At 37.7% G+C, this 16,472-nt stretch overlaps 1 protein-coding gene across 3 annotated transcripts; it reads right to left on the bottom strand.

The window, feature by feature from the left end:
• Positions 1-2,418: 2,418 nt before the first annotated feature.
• Positions 2,419-13,220, bottom strand: atf7ip2 (activating transcription factor 7 interacting protein 2). 3 transcript variants are annotated; one of them, XM_052553169.1, is made up of 12 exons: positions 12,971-13,220; positions 10,401-10,492; positions 7,546-7,677; positions 7,310-7,396; positions 7,124-7,200; positions 4,084-4,136; positions 3,933-3,991; positions 3,700-3,736; positions 3,565-3,611; positions 3,405-3,468; positions 3,241-3,296; positions 2,419-3,153 (listed from the first exon to the last, which is right to left on the bottom strand). In XM_052553169.1, exons 2-12 carry the CDS (start codon positions 10,488-10,490, stop codon positions 2,752-2,754), a joined length of 1,104 nt encoding a protein of 367 aa, XP_052409129.1. In that variant the 5' UTR covers positions 10,491-10,492; positions 12,971-13,220; the 3' UTR covers positions 2,419-2,751. The 3 variants fall into 3 exon arrangements, with proteins under 3 accessions (XP_052409129.1, XP_052409127.1, XP_052409128.1); XM_052553167.1 differs by having other exon boundaries at positions 3,700-3,739; positions 12,971-13,215; XM_052553168.1 differs by lacking the exon at positions 12,971-13,220 and adding an exon at positions 12,811-12,938 and having other exon boundaries at positions 3,700-3,739.
• Positions 13,221-16,472: the final 3,252 nt, after the last annotated feature.

Genomic DNA, 16,472 nt, shown 5'->3' with positions numbered 1-16,472 from the left:
GGGAGGGGTGAGCGGGGGACTGAACCGTTGGTTGCAATTCGCAAACTCACCGCTAGATAAAATGTACATATTGCACCTTTAAGTGACAGACTTTCAAAAACAAACTTTGAAAAAATACAATAAAATTTTATTTCATGTTTACTATGAAATGAGACCATTTATATCAGTTTACTCCAATGTATGTGACTGTGGTGCTCTTTTAAATCCAGATATGCCAAATTTCAGTAAAAATGCCAAATATGCCGCAGAGCTGAAGAGGTTAATCAGAATACTTACCAAACTTTGCTCCTGTTCACGGTCCACCTGCTGTTAGCATTCCATTGACTCCCATTCATTTTGGTGCCACTTTGACAGCGAATAACTTTAAATCTGAGGCGTTTAAAGACTCCATTTGTCCATTAATTATTTCTTAAGAAACACGAAAATGTATAAAAGGCTCCATTACCTTGTTATGGTCCCATAGAAGCAGTTTTTGTAAAAAAATAGACTAACGATTGCGTCATAATCAGCAACTCTCTTGTCGCACAGTAGAGAAATTACCGTATGGACAGGAGTAGAAGCTCGCAGGTAATCTTTAACTGTATGAGGCTATCGGGGGACGTGGAGGCATAAAGTCAAGAGAGTTAATTTATCCAAATACTTACTAAAATTTGCTCCTGTTCACGCTCGCCTTCTCTGGAAGATCCGGTGGGTGATTCAGATTTCTCTTGGCACTGCTATTAGAAGACTTACAGGTTGTTCACGTGACATCTACATCAAGGTCAGTTTGAGTCTGCGCCTGACCCCCAGGAAGTGCGTACTTCTAATTGACTTAATTTGTCTCAGTAGAATCTAATGGGGTCGCTGTGTCAATTTCTTTTACTGTCTATGGTTGAATCCAATGGGGTTGCTGTGCCCATTTCTTTTACTGTCTATGGCTGAATCCAATCGGGTCGCTGTGTCCATTTCTTTTACTGTCTATGGTGTGGACAGACTCATAGTGTCAATCAACACTCGTGGGTGGGGCTTGCAAAATTTGACTTCACACAAATTGTTATCGACTTGCTCTGAAAGGCTGCTAATGAAAGAGAGATTAAAGGGGGGGTGAAATGCTCGTTTTCACTCAATATCCTGTTAATCTTGAGTACCTATAGAGTAGTACTGCATCCTTCATAACTCCAAAAAGTCTTTAGTTTTATTATATTCATAAGAGAAAGATAGTCTGTACCAATTTTTTCTGGAAAAACACGAGCGTCTGTAGGCGTGACGTGTGGGCGGAGCTAAAGAATCACGAGAGCCAGTAGGCTTTTGCGCTGATAGCGTTTGGAAGCTTGAGGACAAAACCAACCAAAAACAAACCATGGCTAACAGTCAGATTCAGCGTATATTTATGATCCAGAGGCTGAAATTTAACAAGAGCAGCAGCAACAACAGCGGCTCTATGTGGTATGTACTGAAACTGTATATATATTTGCTTAGCGGTTTTGGAAAATGACTAAGTTCCACTTCGTCATCTTTTTTTTTTTAAGCTGTACATGTGGAAAGTGCAGTTTGATGACAACATCGCATGTTGTTTACTTGATGTGCTTACGCGCCGATAGCTAAGTTAACAACACAGAGATATTTTTGAAGCGGTTTCACTCACCGCCTGCGGTTCCAACACACGATCCTGACCCTTTTTCGTTGGGACTGCATTATCCTTAAGAAATAAACGATGTGCAAATCCGTCGTCAAACTGGGCCTTGTTTGTTTTGCATCTTCGAAATGCAGGGAACAAACACAAACACTTGCACAACTCCGTTGATGCTCTGTAAAAATAAACTCCATCCACTGGTCCCTTAATGCTGTTTCTCTTTAGGTAATCTGTGCAGGGTTGTCTTGCCCTGGCAACCAAAAACACACTCCTTTTGTGACATTTCGCGACGCTCTCACTCTGATCAGTGAAGTCTGTTGTGCTCTCAGTGCTGTGCTATACGGGAGCGCGCGCTCTTCCGGCAGACGCGCCCTCAGGACCCATATAAGGAAATTCCGCTCCATCTAACGTCACAAAGAGCCATACTCGGAAAAAACTTTCCGAAACTTGTGACAAACCGGAAGTAGTATTTTTGGAACAGAAATACTCCTTCAATCATACAACTTAATTTTTGAAACTTTGTCCATGTTTAGCATGGGAATCCAACTCTTTAACAGTGTAAAAAAACTCAGTATGCATGAAATAGCATTTCACCCCTCCTTTAATAAAAAGGAGCGGGTGGATTTTTTCTATCATTATAGGGTGGTTGTATATACAAATTGCCAGCACAAATTTATGTCCAAATATGTGCGTGAATTTTGTAAATTAGGTGCCCTTCAACCATCACGGTCTATTATGGCTAGTGATTTCTTTGTTAATTCATACCACTGAAGACCTCATATTATGAAGACCAGAGACAATTGAAATCAGTTTGTAACTTTATAATCAATAAAAACAATACAAGGCGGCAGTTTCTTTAATACTTAGTGTTAGTGAGATTCGTACAAGTGGACTGACGATCTGGGCTCTCTGATACAAAAAAAAAAACATTTTCTTCAGAGAGAGAAAAAAAAACTAGGGATACAAAAATAATGGAGGAAATAACAGCAGCTTTAATTTTATTTGTACCCAACTTAACATCTTTTAAGAAATTCAAATCTTACAGTTAAATACTCTAAATGCCAGTATAAAGAGAGTCACATACTCCTTCAAATCTTATATAAACAGAAGTTTCAAAACACTGGAGAATGTCATCAAAATCATATTTGTCCCGATGCAACGGTGTGTATGTCACTGTACGGCCCATAACGGCCAAAAATATCCTTCCCCACAACGATAAAGCAAAGTTGTTTGTCTCCTTTGCAGTCTGACACCTTGCAGGCCATAGGAAGAGGCATGGCTTTGATCTCCCCAAGGCACTTCCATCCTGAAAAAGTGCCATTTTTGTGTTCGTGGGAAACGTAAATGTAGTAGCAATCCATCTCTGCTACATGGGGATCTTTTTGATCCACGTTCCATGCAATGCCTAGTTCCTGTGCACTTCCAATCCGAGCTAGTTTCACCACTGGCTTCTGGGGCAAGTTGTAAGAGGCAGCTACAACCGGAAGCTCTTTGGGAAACGGAGTGTCTGGGAACGGATGGAGTTTGGAGTGCCACTGCTCCTATGAAGGTAAAGTAGAAACCGAAATGTTATGGCCCTTTTGATAGAAACGTATTGATGTATTAGCAAATACAAAACATTAGTATACCTCTTCCAACTGTACTGAAGAACTGACACGGTCCTCCGTTACACTTTGCATTTCTTCTGTTCATTAAATAAAATGACATTAAAACAAGACTTAAATAATTGTTTAAGTCTATAATAAACCATAATTTTAGAAAAAAATAAAAAAATAACTCAACGTCTCCATACCTTTAATGGCTACTGGTGGTGTAATTGAGGGATTTGATTGTTCCCATCTTGAAGGTTCAGATATCTGCAGAGCACAAATGTGAAAGCAAAACTGCTATGAAACAGTCTGAAAATGCAAATCTTGAAGGAGAGAAACCTGAGTGAGAGGATGATGGCAAACCTGATCTGATGGTTGGGTAACCGGGCTCTCTTCATTCAATCTGGATGCTGAAGCAGAACAAAAACACATCATGCCCACCATACAGTCTATACAACAGCACACTTCTTTATAACAATTTTATTCAAGATCAAATACCTCCATCTTCCGTAAGGTCAACAACCTGATTCTTCGACTGCTAAAATAAAAAAAGAGATTTTTTTCCCCCCTTTGAAGTAGATATATGAACAATGGTAATCTATAGTCCCTAGTAAAGGCTGATCATGTTATCACATGAGCCACATATTACAAAACTATAACAATATAAATACTCCAAAGATAAACAAAGCCAAGTAATGACTGAGAATGAGACATCGAAAAGAAACCTTTACCGAACTCTGCCAGAACCTTTTCTTTGGTCTTCTCAATGTGGTCATCTCACAATCATTGTCTGTTAATGCAAAAACAATCATTTTATTATGTCACAGTATATACATCTGAAATCACCGAAGTTAGAATAAATAATGAAAATTGCAACGAGACCTGCTGATGACACCGAAGCGTTGTCACTGAAACACCCTCCATTGACTGAACTTCTGGTTAAAATAAATAAATAAAAATTCTAAATTCCAACAAATAATATTATAATGATAATATAATAATGAATTCAATGTTTTTTTTGGATGTTAATTGTCCATTCACAAATATAATTACAATTTCATCACCCAATGCTCACTTCAAATTAATCTTTAAAAACACTAATTTAATAGCACTACATAGATGCATACATGCGTTCCAAAATGCCATAAAAAAAAAAAAAATATTGTATCTGGTCAGTATTGATTTTTTTTTTTTTTTACGTTATAAGGTCAGTTTTCTCCCTTTTCTTCCAAACAGCGACAAACACCAGTCACCCTTTTAAGCAGAATGTGATAGATCAGCTCAACCAATCAGTGCACCATTCCATGCACTCTGGTGAGTAATGGTGGCACTTTGAATACACCACACATCCTAGTTTTTCTCATCTTTGTATTTTGTGATCAACAAACAAGGGCTGCATGATAAATTGCATGCAATTGTCATGCACATCTCGTTAGTAAAGCTGATTCTGTGATTAATAGTACCAGTAAATCTCCATCACATGCTTTCAGATGAAAATTATGCAGAAGCATTTAATACACAGATCCATATATCACTGACAAGCTACACAATATCACAGAGGAATCACATTTGATTATGAACACAATATTGCATAGCTTGTCAGTATTAGGCGTTTTATCCATTGCTTTTGCATTTTGAGTCTTGCATATGATGAGGACACACACACAAACTAGGATGAAGACGAGGGGGCTGACTTTGAGAGAAAAGCAAGCAATTTGGATGCTAAAAGAAAGGAGGAAGTAAATTAGAGCTATTGCACAAACAAAGGGCATGAAGAAATCAAGAATTTGGAAACTACCAGCGACATCAGCAAGCAACACCACCGTGATCGGCCAAGAAAAACAACAGCAGTTGATGACAGGCAAATCATAAAAGTTGTGAAAATGAACTAAAATACATGTCTGTAAAAATCACTAACAACCTCCAGAAAGATGAGGTGATGTTCTGTCAATTTACAGTCCGCAGGAGAATTTGACACAGAATTACAGGAGCTACAGCAAGATGCAAACCTCCGATCAGCACTGATCAAAAATAGAAAGGCAAGATTCTTCACAAATGTGAGCCAGAAGTGTTTTGGAATAGAGGGTTATGGACCGATGAGACAAAGATTTAAACTATCTAATTGATGGGAAAGCAAAAGTGTGGAGAAAAAAAGGGAACTGCATGGCATGGGCATGTATGGTTGTCTCTAGAACAGGACCTCTTCTTTTTAATGATGACTTGATGGCAGTAGCAGAATGAATTTGGAAGGGTAAAAAATCATCTTGGCTACCAGCATTCAAGAAAATGCCACCAGACTCATCAGAAAGTGCTACATATTGCATCAGGAAAATTACCCAAAACACCCTGCCAGTTCAGTCAAGGACTTCATCAGGACAAAGAAATGTAAAGTCTTAGATTTCCCAAATCAATCTCCAGATTTAAATCAGATTGGACATTACCAGCTGAAGAGGGGACTAAAGACAAGCAACAGCTGGAATTGCATGCATTAAAGGCTGGGGAAAGCATTTCAAAGCAGAAGACCAAGAGTGCAACCCACATGTCTGTGGGTTGCAGACTCTGCTCTGATTGCACACAAGGGATCTGCAACTAAATATTAGCTTTTAATCTTTTACATCTGCCTTAACTGTTCCAATTTTATACCTTAGATTATAATGTTATAATGACCAAATTCACTTGTTTAACATAACATTTTATTTCTAAGTGTTTTTACATAAATTCTCAATTTTAATATTGGCTTAATTATACTGGTCATACTTTTAACAGATCCTATTATGCCCCTTTTTACAACACGCAATATAAATCTCAGGTGTCTTGAGAATGTCAACTTCACATCAACGGTCAAATGCACATAAAACACATAACCAGCCACACACATATATATAGGACACTCTATATATTAGATCTGTGAAACAGCATCTTTTACACATGATGATATCCCTCATCTTCTGATGTAGGCCTTGCTCCTTATCTTCTGATATATGCCCTGAGTGGGAATTCTTTAAATGAGGGATAGTGTGACATACAAATTCCTGGTAGAAAACTCAAGACTATAAATCAGTGTTTCAGGGAGTTCAGAAAGAGTGCTTGCTGATATAGAGAATAACTCCTTTCGGAGTGGACTTTGCAGATCTTTTTCATGGAAAACATTGCACACTAGTAAAGGAACTAGGTTAAATGTATAAAAATAAAAAAAACTAACAGGACTCTCAACATCTCTAGTAGATCAATCCAACAGAGCGATGTTTGGGCTGATTTTATTATTAAAAATAATGACATTTAAATCACTGTAAGGCAATGCTCTTGTATTAAACATTTTGCACAACTCAGCCCATCGCATTCGAGTTCTTACAGCGAATTGTGATTGCGGTAATTCAACAATTAAGCAAACGGCTAGGATAACAAATAGCTGTAATCATTGGTTTGAACAAGTATGCTTCGTTGGCCTTGGAACAAACATTAAGCAGCAATGAACGCCTCTTCAGTGAAGCACACTAGTTTATAAGGCTACAACAGCCACACATGAAAGTGAAGAAATGCCACTTGGCATACAGCACCTCAGGGAAAGAAAAGAAATGGAAAGGTGCCAAGACTGCAGCCTTGAATCATTACTGAATTAAAAACAACCCACCGAAAAGAAAAAGGACCACAGGGCACCGCTGAGGTGATCATTCTAATAGAATATCTTCTGATTAAACAGTAAATGGAATATTTTAGTGATTGTCATTCAAACAGAAGGCTCACTGCTTCTGCATCATTTTCAAGTTGAAAGGCATCAGTCTGCAGCATTAAAATGTATACAGATCCACAGCTACATTAACACCGAAAGCCCCTTCAAAGGCAATATTTGACTTTATTGGTGGCAGTGATGTATTATGAACGACATTTGTTTTAAGTCTAAAATAGGCCTACTTTAGAATACCTGGATATATTGGTTACTGGTTCCGCTGGAGAAATGCATCGCTGGGGCTGCACAGGAGAAGGACTTATAGAAGGAGACTGTTAAAAAGATCGAAAAACACAACAGTGATAATTACAACAATAGAAGTCAGCTTTATTAATGTCTTCGTATTGGTTCTACAAATAAATCTCATTATCTAGCTCATACCTGACTCTGAGAAATCCCTAAAGATCTGAACTTTCTGATATATGCAAATACTGCATCTCCCCTTCGTTTTATTTTCCTTACATGAGCCTGCCAAAAAAGAAAAAAGAAAAAACACTTAACATAGAAAATGTGCATGGTGGTTATAATAAACTGGCACTGCAGGGCAATACAGTAATATGGATTAGTATATCAAATATGTATTTATATTAGCATATTAAAGTCCACAGGTCCCTTACTTCAAGATTCTTGATTCTGGCATCGTATCTGGGTTCACCATTCACCTCACCGATTCTCTCCATCAGATTCTTCATCTTGTAGTCAGACTGCTCGACTGCGGTCACAACCTTATCTGAAATAATCTTTTCAATCTGTCAATAAACAGGTTACAAACGGGGTGAGACCATATGCAGTTCTGGAAATACACACAAGTGTGTTTGAACACCATTCAATATTGCATTTAAATTTAGGTAACAAAAACCTGGATTGCAGATCAAGAACATGTAAATTAATACTCAAATTGTTTGCATGTTTTGTCTTGCTGCAAGGCCAACCACAGTGTAAATTGCACACACTTACACTGCCAACATTCTTATCTAGTTACTTTTTAAAAACAACAATGTACATGACTGCTTCAAAATTGGTGTTTTGGATGGATGAGTGTAATTTACATCGTACAAAACATCAAGTATTGTCGCATTTTGTTTACCACAGGCTTAGGCCGGTGACACACTGGCTGCGTGGCATTTCTGATGCATGTCAGTTGCGTGGTGGCTGCCTTGCGTTTTCGGTGTCTTTACACACCAGAACCGTGCCTGACGCAGCGCTGGCGTTCTGCTGCTGCTGTAGGTGACATAGAGGGAGACCGCCGACAGACCAGGCTCTTGTCTTCACGACAACAATATCTTTATTTCATGTTGAGCATAAATATAAAGCCTACTGATAAAGGACACCGTCAGCAGTATTGACGGCAAATGAAAATCGATTTGTTAATTACATTTATATCTGAATATATCTCAACCTATAGACTTCCAAACATCAAAATGTCATGAATTAATATGTATTTGTGTACAAATTGACATATAAACATGTTTTCCTACTCTATTTTGCCTGGAAACGCTTCCAACACGCTTGCGTGTTGTGTGAAAAATAGGTGTTGTTTCTATTTCTAGCATGCACGTGTTTTCCGCGCTTACACAGGCAGTCTGCAAGCTCTAACCTGTTAACATGGGAGCCGAATTAAAAAATGTACACGCCACGCAGCTGAGACGCTTGCGCCACGCATCCAGTGTGTCGCCGGCCTTACTCACAAATTGTAAAACCCCATTATAAAACCATTATAAAAATTTCTATGACTTCCATAGTATTTTTTTCCATTTTAATTTTGCAAAGTCAAGCATCGGCTTCATGATGTCAATAGTGTGCAGCACAGTAACTTAAGGGTATCGTTTCCCTGCTGAAAAAACAAAAAACAAAAAAACAATACATAAACCATGATAGTTTCAATTAAAGCCAATATAATTCCCATTATAACCCTTAAATATTAACCTTAACCCTTAAATTCATTGAATGAATTTACACTAGTTTTAAACGAGGAACCAAGCAAGTTGACACAGGTTGGGCGAGTGCATCAAACCTTTTCCATATTGCCAGATGCGCTCGTGGAGACGGGCGGTGAGGAGCCACGCGAGAATATAAACCAGGGATCCTCAAATCTGGCCACGAGATTCACCTTCCTGCAGAGTTTAGCTCTAACCCTAATCAAACAAACCTGAGCATGCGAATCAATGTCTTCAGGATCATTAAAAATAATAATAATAAAATTAACAGTTAACAGGTAAGGTGAGCTCGGGGTTTGAGCTTAACTCTGCAGCGCATTGGCCATCCATGGCAAGAGTTGTGGAACCCTGGTATAAACGAGCATTACAAGACAGGCTCCGTATGTGCGGCGACTTTAAATGCATTCAGAGACAGAGGCTGTGTGCGTGCGCTCTTCTGAATTGGGAATACTGAACATTCATTATAAACTTCTTTCAAATTAGAATCATTGGGGAGATAAAATGTGCAAGATAATGTTAATGTACTATAAAAAAAAAATCTAAGAATATATGATGTGGGAAGATTTCTAAAATGCCGCCCCAAATGTTCACGCCAAAAAAAAAAGACGCAACTTATTCTCGCTTCCAAAAGAGAGCATAACTTGAAATCAGTGGTTAAGTTGTATTTACAAGACTATTCCAGAACAGTTGTGAACACATATTCAGATGTGTGTAGCACATTTTAGGGAGGAGGAAGACTGTTTCTTGTGTGAGAGTAGCCTACAATCCTGGTGTCTGTTTCTAAAAAGTGAGGCAGTTCTAACTTTGCAAGGACAGTTTCTGACTCACAGTCTGTAAAAATATTTACATATTTAAAGAATTTGCCACTGATGATTCATAAGCGATTTTTGAGCAGCGTAGAATAGTGCTTGTCGTTTGTCTTTTCTCCGATCATAAATGCAGACATGGGTTTGTTTACGAAGCACGATACACAATGCGTAAAAAGACAGTACAGGTCATTATAATCAGTAATTATGTCCCCAATGGATGCAACAAATGCCCACATAATGGGTTTTAATGTTTTTGTCTGGTTGTGATGGCATCACAGTATATTAAGAGGCATAACATTTCCATCACACGCTTGAGGTATTCGACCAATCACAACGCACTGGATAGCCGGCCAATCAGAGCACACCTCGCTTTTCAGAACGATGAGCTTTTTTTTTGTTTTTGTTTTTTACCTTAAACTGCATAAACACATTGCATTACACTAAATACAAACACAACATTATTTTTTTCAACAACAATATGACCCCTTTAATTCAAATGAATGCCCATTCAATGAAAGAGAAACACTTCCTTTTTAAAAAGTAAATTCATATTTACATATGCAACAGCTCATGATCTTGAAAGGAGTTTTTTGCCAACTCTGAAGTAAAATTAAAAACACAGCCTTTCCATTTCATAATGAAGGTTACAAAGACTTATCAAATCATTTTACATTTCATTACTATTGTGGGAGAAAAGCATACAAGAAAAGTAACTGACAAACTTGCCTCGGATCGAGGGAGTTTATTCGCCTTCTGCCCACTTTCTTGAGCCAACTGTGAGGTTGTGGAGTCGTCCTCATATCTGGACCTTTTCATACCTGAGAGGAAGAGATTTAACCTCAAATCAAATGATCAGCTGTTACATTTCATAAAGAAAACCAAACAAATAAGAGACGAAGTAAAGCATTAGCTCTTTTAGCACCCTCAATGTAAACACTTCATTGTGTCCTTCATTTCAGATTAAACAGCATCCAAGATTCAGTCAGCCAATTTATGTTTTTGCAGGTGAGTGAACCTTAAACCGCATAAACAAATTGCATTACACCAAATAAAAGGTAATTTTTACAACGTCATATGACCCCTTTAATATTTTCTATTATTTAATTCTCATTACTCTGTATTAATTATACTGGGTTGTTAGTTTATTTTTAATCTCTCGCTAGAGTATACTCCATTGGATGGTGTGTTCTTGTGAAGTGAAATTTATTTAGTAACCAAATAGGCCTAATACACATTCATGAAACATTTGTAAATATAGGAGTAAATTCTGTGTAATTTGTGCATACAACGGACCTTCCTGAAAACTCTCCTCCAGATACACAAACGCTTCGTACACATCAGATTTGATAGTTAGACATGTGCATATGAATTCCAATTATTCACACATAGGGCGTTCGTGCACGCTCATTCACAATTAAACATAATACTCGCTTATGAATTACAGCTATGCAAATTGTGTGTCCAGGAACGCAGTGGAATATTCTGTTGTACTTTCTCAGGTTTGGCTCCAGTATATTGCATAGAAGCAAAAAGGACTAATAGGCAATATGCCTAACAATACATATTAAATAACGTGTCCACCAAAGCGTTTCTAGCTAGCTGAAAAAAAAAAAAAAAAAAGAATTCCGCATTTTTCCGCCCCCCTCCTTCAGGTCTCTCTCGTGAAGCCAACATAGAAGTAACTAAAACTGCAATTCATCAACCGGCCCAAAAAGAGAGTCAGTTCCATAGACTGCCCATGTTAAAATGCCCAACTTTACAACAGAAAAAAGGTGTTTACAGCATAGTAAAAAAAGTGATTTGGTCTATATAGCTATTTTTGCCCTTCATAACTCATCAGTTTATATTAAGCCTTAAATTTCTGCATAATTAAGGGCGTGGCCCTTTTTGACAGGTGAATCGCCAATGCTGTCACAGACGTCAAGCTAGGTGGGCGTGGTTTCAGCAAATAGCTCCTGCCTTTTTGACCATTTTCGATTATCAGGGAGTGACGCGCTGCCAAGAGGGCGACGGACTGCTCCACCCACTTTGAGCTTCAAAAATGCTCTTCAGAAACCTAGAGGTGTAATCACGGACATTACGTCCATGTTTTCATACAGTCTATGCGTTTAGTTGAATACACTGTGATCCTCTGCATGTTGTTATTGTGCAAAAAAAAAAAAAAAAAAAAAAAAAAAAAAAATTATATATATATATATATATATATATATATATATATATATATATATATATATATACAGTTTATGCATATTACCCAAGACTAAACAGTTATCAACTCTCAGCTACAAAAATAAATAATAATAATCATAAAAATAATTAAATGTCATAAGTTTGTTAAAAAGAACACAACATTTACATGTGGTAAGAAGCAGGTGTACATTTCTTTCCACCAACATTTTGAAAATACGAACACTTTCATTAATAATTTCATGAATTTACGTAAAAACCGCATTACGAACTATTTACACACTCAAATATATTCTGCTTGTGTTTGAAGAATGAGGCCCTTTCTTTCTTTGAGGGTTGCGCTCCATTAAATACAATTATTTAACGAATACCCGTTTATAATAAACAAAGTTTGAGGGTGCACGTGTAAAGGTGATATCTGAGGGAGCAAGCCCGCTGCAAGCCGAGAGACTCGGGCTGGCGTCCTCTCGGCTTTCAATAATGCACTCTCGACATTTGCCATTAAAATAACGCCAAAAACTGACTCGAATGAATTATGAAAACGAGAAAAAAAGCCGTACAAGCTGCAGTCCATTTCTTATTGGTTAAAATGAACGGAGACTATCTCGAGGTTTTCCACGGGATGCAGCCATAAAACAGACAGTTAGCTCAAAGCGTGCCATCGAATACAATCCTGTGCTTTTTGTACATAAACACATTTACACTGAATGAAACAAACATCCCGGAAATGACGTGCAAATGTGGCAACAAGCAAGTATGGAAGTATGGCAACAACAAGCTAGCTGGTTTAAAAGAGTTACCGACGCTCCTAGTTGCACTATTAATTGTAAGGTTAATGGCCTTTCCTCGAAAACGCTAACGTTAGCTTACATTCGACGATGAAGATCCATAAGCAAATAATGATTTAAACAATAAAAGTTTTAAGCAAGGTACAATCCATATTGCTTACAAAATCAGTTGGCTTTCCTAAATCAGCACGTTTTCTATCACAGTACAAGCATGCATGGCGCTGGCCATACAATGCGCGTTACATCTTCCAAACGAAGCCTGCGAATTGTTTGCGTTGTGTTCTCCCAACAAAACGAAAGGCATTTTTAAAAACAACCCACCTGGACTGCTCTTTTAAACAGAATGCCGAACGAGTCGTAACTACCGGTCAGCTTAGTAGTGGGGATATCCGTTTCTTTAAATAATATAAGTCCCGCCACGAAAGGTAGTTAGCAGCAATGTTCGCTTTGTGAATGAATGGTTCTTATGAGTCGAATCTTTTAGAGAATTCTTTGAACCGGTTCACAAAACCGGTCTAAGCGATTCTTTCACGGATGGTACTAATAACGTATCGGTCAGAGCGGTTCTCGACTCATCAGCTCAACCACTATGAACTATGAACAGCCTTATGACATGAACCTCTGCGATATTTTTCATTTGGATTGCAATACCTAGTTCAACCAGTCGGTGTCAATCCTACATACAACACCTTTAAATGAGAACCGGGGTGAACAAAGGAACATTTCGCAATCAAGTGAGAGCATTAGAAATCTATAGAGCATCATAGAGCCATCTCTCTCTATGGCTCTGAAATCTATTTCACTGATAGAGCAACTAATAATAAAGCCGTCGAATAATAGGAACTTTACCAATATGACTGTATGACAGCTTTTTTTTTTGTAAATAAATGTAATTAAAACGCTTTGTAAATAATCTAGCATTGCAATTTACATTTACACAGTTACACTATTTTTACGTTATATTTCACAATGTAACTAATTCATTCATTCTGTGAAGAGAGCCTATTTTCGCGTTGTGACCCGTCTTGACTGCAAAGAGTAGGCTAGAAGTTTTTCACTGAGTGACAGAGTAAGTTATTTGAGTATTCTTTTAAACGAACTGTTCGAAATGGGAATAGATCCGCAGTGCCAATAATAATAATAATAATAATTTATTATTATTCTTTTTTAGGTTTTACTCAACCATGGCTATTCGCGTAATGTAATCTCTTATTTTCCTCTAAATTGCTTAGTTGCTTGATTTTAATCATGAACTGTTCTCCTCAGTTTGGTCACACACGTTGAGTAGACATATAGAAAAACTCATAAAATAAAATCGTTCCAATGAATACCGTTATATTGCCCCCTTAAAGATAAAGCGCCAACCTGCGGTTGGAGATGTTTTTGCAGGTTTTTGACGTCTCTGTCCCACATGGTATTCTGTTAGCACGAACACATTTTACAGTCGGAGGGTTCGAAAAACATAATAAAATGTTTCCCCATCTAAAGATACCAAATTTACCACGTCTTTGATTGAGACACATGAAAAAATTATGCAAATAGTATGGCCCAGGTACACCCCTAGCCCTAGTTAAGGCATGCTCCACCAAACCTCCAGCTGCTATGCCACTGTGTGGAAGAGTAGGCATAGGCTATAATATTTCTGTTTAATGATTCTAAAACTACACTTTATGTAATTGCATACACACATTGCTGTTATAAGCCTGATGTTAAAGTGATAGTTCACTCAAAAATGAAAATACTCTCATCATAGGCTATTCACCCTCATGTCGTTCCAAATCTGCTCTTCTTTCTTCTGTTGATCAAAAAAGAAGATACTCTGAAGATTTTTTTTGTAATTCTGATAAACCTGTCTATATTATTAAAATAATGGTGCTTAAAAGGTTCTTCACAGAGGAACCACTTTTGGTTCCACAAAGTAAAAGGTTCTTTAAGAAAACCTCTTTCTTACCATTTTATAATCTGTCTGAAGAACCTTCTTTTGTAACAGAACCTTTTTAGAAACAGAAAGGTTCTTAATATGTTGAAGGTTTTTTATGGAACCATTTAGACAAAAAGAGTTATTCTAAGCCTATGGAATCGTAAAGCACCTGTAGTGAATGTTACAGACATAATTCACCATTGTTAAGTGTAGTTCTGTACACTGTGTTCTGCATAACTGTTCAGGGATCGTGGTCCCTTTAAATGATCGGAATGCGTGATGACGTAACACGCCGGTCAGCGCCATTATTCTTTTATTCTGTTTTTGCTCAGAAATAAACGACACACGCATTCGTGTGCTCAAAGTGAGAAGTTGTCTCTTGCAAATTACTGCAATTTCCACATACCTTTATTTTAAAGAGTGTATATATTTTGGTCTTATTTGCTTGTTTGGGTTCTCTTTGTCAATTTTTAGAACTTGCGTGAAAACCTGATGATCTTTAAGTTATATTTTGCAGAAATAGCTACAGAAAATTCCAAAGGGTTCAAACTAAAGGCTCCACTGTAAGTGAGCGGCTGCTGTCCTAACATTCTTCAAAATATATTCTTTTGCATTCGACTGAAGAAAGAAACTCATCCAGGTTTGGAACAAGTGGAGGTTAATAAATCATTACAAAATTGTGATTTTTGGGTGAACTATCCCTAATGGTATGGTCTCCCTCAGTACTGAAGCCTTTTGATTTCTATTGAGTTTAGAGGGTTAAGAGGGGTCATGTGCATCTCTCCTAGCAGGCTTCATCTGAGTCTTGTTACCTAATCTGTGGTTGCACAGTCTTGCTGTAACTGCTCACATTTTCTTTATTTTGGAGGGGCATTCACTTTGCATTACTTCTCAAACAAACATGGTACTGCTTCCCTGCATTCATGCATGACTCTATACCCAGCATCACAGTAGTATTAAGCTGAAATACAAACCCCTCAGGAAAAACTGAGAGCTGCAGTTTGAGCGTGACCAATTGCTTTTTTTTTTTTTTTTTTTAAGTTAAACATGAGGGTACAGACTCTGCTTATTGAATGGAACAGAACAAAATAGAAGAAGAAGCACATGGCTACTCACATTTTGGGATGGTTTATTTATTTTTTCATTTTGACTGCCAGAGCTAAAATAGAAACCTTGCAGATGTGTTAAAAAACAATGGCAGCTAAGAACTTCACAGACATGAGGATTGTGTTCTCCTTTCGAGATGTAAAGCATCAGTCATGCTCTGTATCTGCAGAAGTAGTCTGCTAAAGAGTAAACCATGTTCACTGCAACTACAGAAAATGAGAAATGGCCATTTCTTTCTGTCCGAGAGGATAATGGGAGCTGGGGGGCTGGAGGGCTGGAGGTGTAGCAAGTGCTATGACTCTGACAATCTTCGATGAGCTTGAGTTCTTCCCACAGAACCTGGTGACATCACACAAAGAGCTTATCTATGACTCATGCCTGTGTTTTGAATGTGTAGTTTGAATCAAATATACCATAGTGCAAGTCACATTTACTGAAATGATTCAGAAGGGGTTATCATGCTTAAATAGCATATATCCTCGTGGGGCTGTTTGAGTGCATTTCTTGAAGGGAGCACCTGCTGTTAGGAAAAAGCAATCAAGAAACATACAAATAATTTTTTTCATAATCATTTAGAGGCTTTGCCAGACTGGGTTTGGTTTGCCTTCAATCTACAGTTAGAAATGTTTATTTGTTGGAATTTTAAATTGATGTAAAGGTACAGTTACTACAGAACAGTACACTATTAAAAATAAAGGTGCTTCATGATGCCATAGAAGAACCTTTTTGTCTAAATGGTTCCATAAAGAACCTTTAACATCTGAAGAACCTTTCTGTTTGACAAAAGGTACTTTG

Source organism: Carassius gibelio, chromosome B3, assembly GCF_023724105.1.
Source record: "Carassius gibelio isolate Cgi1373 ecotype wild population from Czech Republic chromosome B3, carGib1.2-hapl.c, whole genome shotgun sequence".
NCBI classification, from domain to species: Eukaryota; Metazoa; Chordata; class Actinopteri; order Cypriniformes; family Cyprinidae; genus Carassius; species Carassius gibelio.
Note: the sequence above shows the minus strand (reverse complement) of the source record. Positions and strands in the feature narration are given on the sequence as shown.

Coding starts and splice junctions, on each gene's coding strand:
- atf7ip2 (XM_052553167.1), bottom strand. CDS start 10,490: ATGAAAAGGTCCAGATATGAGGACGACTCCACAACCTCACAGTTGGCT. Junction 3,740..3,932: donor AAAGGTTCTGGCAGAGTTCG/GTAAAGGTTTCT, acceptor TTTTTATTTTAG/CAGTCGAAGAATCAGGTTGT. Junction 3,612..3,699: donor TGACCTTACGGAAGATGGAG/GTATTTGATCTT, acceptor GTTCTGCTTCAG/CATCCAGATTGAATGAAGAG.